This window comes from Acanthochromis polyacanthus, chromosome 1 (assembly GCF_021347895.1).
Source record: "Acanthochromis polyacanthus isolate Apoly-LR-REF ecotype Palm Island chromosome 1, KAUST_Apoly_ChrSc, whole genome shotgun sequence".
NCBI classification, from domain to species: domain Eukaryota; kingdom Metazoa; phylum Chordata; class Actinopteri; family Pomacentridae; genus Acanthochromis; species Acanthochromis polyacanthus.
This window is the reverse complement of record NC_067113.1, coordinates 37,311,970-37,321,257: the sequence shown is the minus strand read 5'-3', so window position 1 is coordinate 37,321,257 and position 9,288 is coordinate 37,311,970. Positions and strand designations below refer to the sequence as shown.

The 9,288-nt window shown below is 39.3% G+C and overlaps 1 protein-coding gene across 1 annotated transcript; it reads left to right on the top strand.

Moving 5' to 3' along the window:
• Positions 1-3,707: 3,707 nt before the first annotated feature.
• crebl2 (cAMP responsive element binding protein-like 2) lies at positions 3,708-7,654 on the top strand. The gene is made up of 3 exons (XM_022217004.2): positions 3,708-3,875; positions 4,350-4,547; positions 6,402-7,654. Exons 1-3 carry the CDS (start codon positions 3,861-3,863, stop codon positions 6,552-6,554), a joined length of 366 nt encoding a protein of 121 aa, XP_022072696.1. The 5' UTR covers positions 3,708-3,860; the 3' UTR covers positions 6,555-7,654.
• The last annotated feature ends 1,634 nt before the right edge of the window (positions 7,655-9,288 follow it).

The following is a 9,288-nucleotide window of genomic DNA, read 5'->3' as shown; positions in this document are numbered from 1 at the left end:
TTAATGAACCCTAAAAGGTCAGTAATAAAGAGGAAGCAGCCTGATTCTGTTTACTGTTTATTTATATCGTTTATTGGTGATCAATAACTGATATCAGAATTATTCACCGTTAAAGATGTTCATGTTGACTCAGAATGCCTCATGATGTGAAAAACAACAAAAACATGTAAATAAATAAAATCTGATCAGACGAAAGCTACAGGCTCATTTTTAGAACATGAAGGCTTTAGGGTCACATATATAGACTTATTATAATTACATTTAAAGTGTGGCTTTTAAAAAGTTTAAGGTAAATGTTTTACAAAAGTAAATGTTTTACTTTCAGTCAGGTTTCTAATTTAGCAAATATTTTCTATTAAATTTATGATTAATTAAAGCAAATGTTGAACTTACATATTTCTTCAGGTTTTTTTTTTTTTGGCCATTTGTGAATAAAACCAACAGTTCAGAAACATTGGAACTCTTGTGCAGGGCTCTCAGTTTGAGTAACAAAACTTAAGATAGGAAATCGCTATACAGAAGTAAACAAAAATATAGATATGTATAAGAAATATAAAATATAAATATAGAGGTGGGCAGCAGAGAGCGTACTGAGAACGTTTCACTTGTAACAAGTATCGCACGTTCATCAGAGAACAATTTTCACATTTTAAGGGTTTTCACAGATAATAAAAACACAGATATTGCATGTGATTAAAGTGAGGTAGCATTAGAGTCTTATTTTTTGTTCTGCCATCAGTGTGACTGTGGCAGAAAGAAGCTGCTGAAAAAGCGGGTTCTGTGGGTTCTGATGCTGTCTGTGGGTTCTGATGCTGTCTGCTCTGTGGGTTCTGATGCTGTCTGTGGGTTCTGATGCTGTCTGTTCTGTGGGTTCTGATGCTGTCTGTGGGTTCTGATGCTGTCTGTTCTGTGGGTTCTGATGCTGTCTGTTCTGTGGGTTCTGATGCTGTCTGTGGGTTCTGATGCTGTCTGTTCTGTGGGTTCTGATGCTGTCTGTGGGTTCTGATGCTGTCTGTTCTGTGGGTTCTGATGCTGTTCTGTGGGTTCTGATGCTGTCTGTTCTGCTGTGTCTCAGGTTGTTTGTGTCGGAGCAGAGAGTGAGCCTCTGGTCTTTTCCTACAGCGCTGCACATACATAGAGTCCATGGAAGGAGGTTCTGTCCTTATAATCCTCTCTGCAGTCTTCATAACTCTTTGCAGAGCCTTCCTCTCTGCCTGTGTGGTATTTCCATACTAAACCGTGATTCCAGTGGTGAGGAGTTTCCCTATCAGTCCTCTGTAGGTCTGGTGAGAGGGCGATGCTTCAGACCAGCATCGCCTGATGAGCAGCCTGATGAAATAAAGCCTTTGCTGGGCTTTTTTCATTGTGGCCATGGTGTTACCTGCAGTCTTCGTGTATTTTTTGTTTATTGTTGTTTTTTTGTTTTATAATCAGGTTGTTCTTGTTCGTTGTTTTTTGTCAATAAAGTTCCGTTTGAAGAAAAAAAGGAACTTGTTCAGGAAAGGGCGATCAACAGTGGATGCCTTAGAGTGAGTAATGAGATTGAAAAGACTTTAAAAATGAAAGAGGTTATGATTATTGTTTTTTTTGATATTGAGAAAGCATATGATTCAGTGTGGAGAGATGGTCTGCTCATTAAACTTAACCAAATGGGTATTGGTGGAAGAGTTTATAACTGGATAATAAATTTCTTAACGGATAGAAAAATTAAGGTAAAAGTAGGAACAACGTTGTCTCAGGATTTTGAGGTAGAAAATGGTATTCCTCAGGGAAGTGCCATTAGTCCAATATTGTTTAATGTCATGATTAATGATATTTTTTCAAATCTAAACTGGAATGTTAAATCAGCCCTCTATGCAGATGATGGTGCTATATGGATGAGAAGCAGAAATGTGACTCATGTAACCAAAAATGTGATAAATGCGATTCAGGAGGTAGAGAGGTGGTCATATGAGTGGGGGTTCAAACTTTCAGTCAGTAAATCTTGTTACATGATAATAACAAATAAAAGGGAGATTAATAATATAAATCTAACGTTGTATGGGCAACCTTTGCAGAAAGTGACTGAGTTTAAGTACCTAGGTCTATGGCTGGACAATAAATATACATGGAAAACTCATATTCAACATTTAGAAACAAAATGTAAAAAATCAATAAACCTTTTACGAGCTGTTGCTGGGTGTAATTGGGGAGCAGACAAACAAGCATTACTGGACATATATAAAGCATTGATGAGGTCAGCCATAGATTATGGTTGTATAATATATGGAGCGGCAGCAGTAACTACTCTCAAAAAAATAGACAGGTTACAATATAGGGCTTTGAGAATCTGTACAGGACTCATTAAAACAACACCAACTAATGCAGTCATAATAGAGGCAGGAGAAGTACCTCTGGAGATAAGAAGAGATATATTTGCATTAAGTTACTGGGTAAAATTAAAAGGGTATGGAGGTGAGAATCCCGTGACTAATACATTAAAACAGTGCTGGGAGTATTCCACATTTAAAAGGAGAGGCTTTGGATGGGAGATAAATAATAAGGTGAAACAGCTTAACATGGAGAATTTGGATTTTGCAATAGCTAATCCAATAAGTAATGTTCCTCCATGGTTGTACCCAGAAATAAAAGTGGATATGTGCATTTTAGAAAAGAAAAGAGAATGGTGTAGGGCAGAAACTGGGATAAAAGTAAATACATATGTGAGGCAAAATTATTACAGCCACCTTAAAATATTTACAGATGGATCAAAAAATGAACATGAATATGTGGGTGTTGGTATTTTTATTCCAGATTTCAATATATGTATATCTAAAAGAATTTCGAATCAGTTATCAGTTTACACAGCAGAGGTGGTGGCCATTATTGTATGCTTGCAGTGGGTGGAGGAAGTCAGACCAGAACGGGTGGTGGTGTGCACTGACTCTGCAGCAGCTTTACAAAGTATACAGACAACTAATTCAGACAGAGAAGATCTTCTAATGGAAATACAACATAGCCTATTTAGACTACATCGGGGTGGTGTGGATGTACAGTTTTGTTGGGTACCAGCACATGAGGGGGTGAAAGGGAATGAGATGGCAGACAAATTAGCCAAAGCATCACTTAAGGGAGAAATAGCACTGCATATTCAATTAGGCAGAGGAGAAGGGGAAACAATAATTAAAAGGAAAGGACTGGAAAAATGGCAGAAAAAGTGGGATGAAGATAAGAAGGGTAGGGGATTTCATAAAATTCAAAAATCAGTGAAAGTTAATAGCTACGAAGAAAGGAGCAGGAGGGAAGAAATTGTCATCTCACGTTTACGAGTAGGACACACTGGGCTTAACAATATCATGTATCTGTTAGGGAAACGAGGAGATGATCTATGTGAAACATGCAGAGTTAAAGAAACCGTGGAACATGTGGTGATGCAGTGTAGGAAATTTTCAGTGGAAAGGGAAATGTTGGAGAGGAAAGTTAAGGAGTCGGGTAGGAAGTGGAGTTTAGTTGGAATGTTGGGAACAGAAGGAGAGGGGGAAGAGATAAGGAAAGGGAGGAGGGCGCTACTTGTGTTCCTGAGGGACACAGGGTTATTAAATAAGATATAAATAGGTAAATAGAAATGACTGAATGATGATACACACTCTTGTGCAGTAGGTGGCGGTATGCACCTTAAGTTGTTTGCGACCCGCCATTTAAAAAGAGAGAAGAAGAAGAAGAAGAAAAGTAACTTGATGAATGACGTCAGTGCGCAGCGTCGACAGGCTAGCGATGTAAACAGAAGAAACTGATCGTTGTGATCGATTCTCTAATCGATCCTCAGTCTCTGAGCTGTTAGCTGCTGGAGCAAACTCAGCTAGCTGCTGGCACGGAACAAAATGGACGACAACAAGGTGAGGAAGCTAACGGCCGCTAACGGCTGCTAACGATAATTACAGCTACCCAGTAGAACTAGTTACCGTCTTTAACCGAGATAAACCGGTAATAACGGTCAGCTAGCTGGTCGTCCGGTTGTTAGCGGATGATTTGATGCTGACCGGCTAGTTAGCAGTTAGCTAACCCTCGAGAACTGTCCGCTAGCAGCAGCTAACTGAAGCTAATGCTAGCTATCCTGGGATTAAACTCAGTAAAGTTTAATATTTAATCAGTTTCTCCTCCAAGATGATGAACTAAACAGATCAGTTAACAGTTATTTAGTAGTTTATTTACTGCAGATGATGTTTGTTCATGTAAACAACCAGAGAACAACATAAAAACAGTCAGTAAACAGAATTCACTGTTTTTATTGATAAAGTTTTATTTTATTCAGACATGAACTAAAAACAGCTGGAATCATGAAGATGTTGTTGTTGTTGTTGTTGTTCCAGATGGTAGCCGGTAAGGTAAAGAAACCGGGGAAACGTGGTCGTAAACCGGCAAAGATCGACCTGAAGGCCAAACTGGAGCGGAGCCGGCAGAGCGCCAGAGAGTGTCGGGCCAGGAAGAAGCTTCGGTACCAGTACCTGGAGGAGCTGGTGTCCAGTAAGGAGAGGGCTATCTGTGCTCTGAGGGAGGAGCTGGAGATGGTGAGGAACATCCAGAGAACTTTAGACAGCTTTAGAGTGTCTTCATTAGAGAGAGCTGAGAGCTCCACCTGTTAGAACTTCACATCTAAAACTACAGAAAATGCCTCATTTTACCGTAAATAAAAACTAAAACCAGAATAGCAGCTGTTCTAAAATCTTCAATGTTTATATTAATTTCTTCATGAAGAATCTCAGAGCAGATCATCAAACTAAGAAACATCAAACATCAGATCTTAAGTTTTGAGTGATTCAGCTCCAAGACGCTGAATAAACTCTGAGCCAGGATTTGATTTCCTGCTTTTCTGACTGAAGCAGCGACTTGACTTCAGCTGGAGTAAAACCTGTAGCTCAGGAACTGATCGAGGAATGTTCTCAGGGTTCTGGTTCTGGTTTACCATCAGCCCTGCATTTAGTCCTTTTATTTCTCTGGTTCTCAGATTCAAACTTCTGATTGAAACAAACACCTTTTCATCTTTATTAGAACCTGACACTCAACAGCTGCCGTTGCCATGGCGAATCTGTGTTTACCCGTTGCCATGGCGAATCTGTGTTTACCCGTTGCCATGGCGAATCTGTGTTTACCCGTTGCCATGGCGAATCTCAGAGTTCTGCTGAGGAATGACCTCTGATCTAAACTAACTGTGAGTCTGAGACTCTTTCTCGCCTCTGATTGGTTGGTTTACCTGCTGAGTCTCTGGCTGTGTCTGAAATGGCATACTAACGTACTACTCATACTAAATGTGACGTCAAAATAAGCATGTAGTGCGTTCACATTAGATACTATGAAAAGACTGAGTACGCGAGAAATACCCGGATGTATACTATTTCCGGAAAAATTTTAAGTATGCGCGGTGACCACACTAGTCATACTCAACCGCCCCATAATGCTTTGCAAGCTATCCACCGAAATGGAAGCCTCCGCGGGATATGTGGCCGGACCGCGGCGATTTTTATTTTATTTTATGTGGTTAAGTAGTCATCCTAATCACCCCACAGATTTGAGAAATAGGCGTTTTCTGACCAACGTTTTAAATTTGTCAGACGCCTCACAACGTGCTACTGAATGCTTGCAGCTAGTTGCAGCAGCTCGCTTTGCATACAGAACAAGTAGCAGCTACCTCCAGTAGCCTGAAGCTACAACTGAAACGATTCGCATAATCTGGCTAATAACTGCATGAGGAGTGCCGGCTTGAAATTACCACATTAATTATGCGACTGTTTGTTAGCGTAAAATCGACCTGAAGCCGGCATTCAGCCGAGATATTTGATAGCCGTACTTCCGTTTTTTTGTCGTAGGAGGTTTGAAATGCATTATGGGAAACGTAGTAGTATACTACAGTGTGAATGGTTGGCATTCTAATCATACTTATAGTACGTAGTATACAGTATATACTCATTGAGAGTGTAGTATGTAGTACGTTAGTATGACATTTCAGACACAGTCTCTGTCAGGTGTTTCCGGACAGGAAGTAAGATGACATCAGAGGATAAAAACTGAAGGTGGAGATAATTTATGGACGGCTGATTAAAGCAGTTCGTGTTTTAATCTCTTTAATCTGTAAATATCAGATTATTATTTATTTTCCTGGTCCAGAATCTGAGCTGGACAGGAAGTGGTATTATGGTGGAACAAACCTTAAACATCTGACCAGAAGTAGTTCAGTGAATCCAGCTTAAGTCAAGTTTAAATCAGAGCTTCTAGAAATTTGGTCCTGAAGCTGAAGACGAGTTGTCCTGAATGGAGACAGAAACACCTGGAGGCTCACAGAGAGGCATTTTATAAGAATGAAAGATGAAGAATGACGATGTTGTTGTTGTTGTTGTTGACATGTTGTCGTTGTGGTGCTGCTGCAGTACAAACAGTGGTGTTCAGCCATGGATCAGGGGAAGATTCCTTCAGAGATCAAAGCTCTGCTGACCGGAGATGAACAGAAGCTTCCTCAGAGCGGCAGCAGCACCAAGACCAAGAACAGCAAGAACCACAGCATCAGCAGCAGCACCGCCTAGAACCCTCTGGAGGTCTTCTTCATCTGGAGGTCTTCTTCATCTGCTGCCTTGTTCCTCTGCTCCTCTAATAGTGAATCTGGGTTGTTCCAGATGTTTCCAGATGTTTCCTCCTTCAGTCCGAGCCTAACCTGAGTTCTCTGGATTCTGTCTTGGACGGTTTAGATGAAGAACGCTGCAGCTGCTTTGCTTCTTAACTGTTGACTGGAAATGATCTTAACTTTAAATTCTGAAACTAAGTTCCCGTCGATCGTCTGATTTAGGTCCAATAAACTTTCTTCAATATGAAATGTGTTCAGATGAATGGAAACATTTCCACGGTAATTCTTTCTGTCATTAAACTCGTCTTTTCTTTAAATATTGATCACCTTCTGTTCTGACTCTAGAACGTTTAAATTCAAACTTCTAAATTATTTTTTTATATAAAAATAATAATAACTGTATTTGTGTAGGAGAACAGATTGTTTTCATTACAAAACAGGAAATTCTGTTTAAATGTACTTTTTTACGTTTTTTTATGTAAAGCACTTTGAAACCGACTTCAAATGTAAGAATTCTGAACACATTGTGATCTAAAATAATACATTTGTTTAGGAAGATAAAACCTGAAGGTGCTGCAGACGTTAGAATCCACAAAATAAAACACCTAATATTCAAAAAAAGAAATTTTTCCAACCAGATTGAATCCAGTGAACTCTGATTTCATTAAAGTGGATCTGAAGCTTGTTTCTGATTGGTAGTTTTCAGGTCACATGACTGATGGAGAACATCCCAGCTGAACTTTCTCTGAAGCCTTCATTGGTCTTTGTGTTGCTGCTTTTATTCTGCCTGTAAATAACCGTCTGTTTTAAACGTTATATTTTACTTTTTTTTCTGTTTGTCGGCTGCTTTAGAGAACCAGACTTTTCTTTGCTCCGTTCTGTGGAGTTAAAAACGAAGCTTTGGTTTCATTTCTGACCAACAAAGCTTTTTTCTTGGTCAGTGGTAAAAGTTTGTGCCCTTTCTTTGGTTCCTTTCAAGCACTTTGTTAGATTGTCGTGTAAAATTCAGTAACTTAAAACTTTTGTTTCTCAATGTGAATAAAAAAAGAGTTTGAATCTGAACGTCTCGGTTCCTTTAATGTCTCCAACGCTCCGAGTTCTGCTAAGTTTTGGTCAGTTTTGTCCCAGAATGTTCCTCTTAAACGTTCCATAAATGTTTGAAGATAACGTTGTTGGAACGTTCAGAAAGCAGGTTCAGTGTTCAGACTGTGACACTCGGATGCAGGTAAAACTGACACCAGATCAGTTTTACCTGCATCCAGCTGAGAACCAAAGTGACATTAAAACTGTCCAAAATGATATAAAACTTGTTGAAAATAAAATGAAAATGATCCAATTTCTGAGTCAACAGTTGAATAAAATTTTAAAATAAAATGGTTCTGATCAGAACCAGATCCAGGGTTCAGACTGAGACACTTGGATGGATGGACACAAATAGGTCTAATTACATGAAAGTTGGATAAAATTACACAAAAACTGTCCCAAATTTTTCAGTATTTGTCAAAAAATGTCTCAAAAAGTGTTCAAAAGGACAGTAAATAGTTCCAAAGTCATAAGAATTTGTCCAAAAAATTCCGAAAATCTTTCATAATGACTCAGGATTTCCCCAAATTCTTCCAAAAAATGTTCAAATGGACCTGGAATTTTGTCAATAATGAGTCAAAAATTGTCCATAATTACAGAAATGAGTTCAGAATGACGTGAAATTTGTCCTCAGTGACTCTAAAATGATCCCAAAGACACAAAAACGATCCAAATTGACGAGAAAAGATCCAAACTGAAATAAAACCTGCTGAAAATGACCATAAAATTGTCCAAAATGAGTCAGAATTCATCTAAAATGACTCAAAAGTCATCAAGACTGACTGAAGATTTGCAGAACACAAAATTAGTCCTCAGTGCTTCAGAAATGATAGAAAATGACTCAAAAGTTCAGCAAAACAATTAAAAAGTGATCCAAAATTACAAGAAATTAACTGAAAATGAAATGAAAATTATCCAATTTCTGAGTCAACAGTTGAATAAAATAATAGAATAAAATGGTTCTGATCAGAGACCAGGGCCAGTGTTCAGAATGTGACACCTAGATGGATTTAAAATGATCTGTGGTCAGTTTTTACCAGAACTCAGATGTGTTTTTCCTCCTAAATGTCATGGTTCTATCTGCTGGACTGATGAAGTTCTGATGAAGTTCATTAAAAAGTGATAAATCTGGACCCACCTCTGTGGACTTCAAGGACCTAGAATGTTCTAAGAAAGACTAAACTTAAAGACTGGAAGCAGGAAAGGAGAACGTCCCCTGGAGAAAGTTCTAGAGCAGACCTACCGACAACTGGAGAAAGTTCTAGAGCAGACCTACCGACAGCTGGAGAAAGTTCTAGAGTAGACCTACCGACAACTGGAGAAAGTTCTAGAGTAGACCTACCGACAGCTGGAGAAAGTTCTAGAGTAGATCTACCGACACCTGGAGAAAGTTCTGGAGCAGACCTACCGACAGCTGGAGAAAGTTCTAGAGCAGACCTACCGACAGCTGGAGAAAGTTCTAGAGCAGACCTACCGACAGCTGGAGAAAGTTCTAGAGTAGATCTACCGACACCTGGAGAAAGTTCTGGAGCAGACCTACCGACAACTGGAGAAAGTTCTAGAGCAGACCTACCGACAGCTGGAGAAAGTTCTAGAGCAGATCTACCGACAGC

Excerpts from the sequence above, each read along its gene's own strand:
- crebl2 (XM_022217004.2), top strand. Across the intron at positions 4,548-6,401 it reads TGAGGGAGGAGCTGGAGATG|TACAAACAGTGGTGTTCAGC; the intron begins GTGAGGAACATC and ends GTGCTGCTGCAG.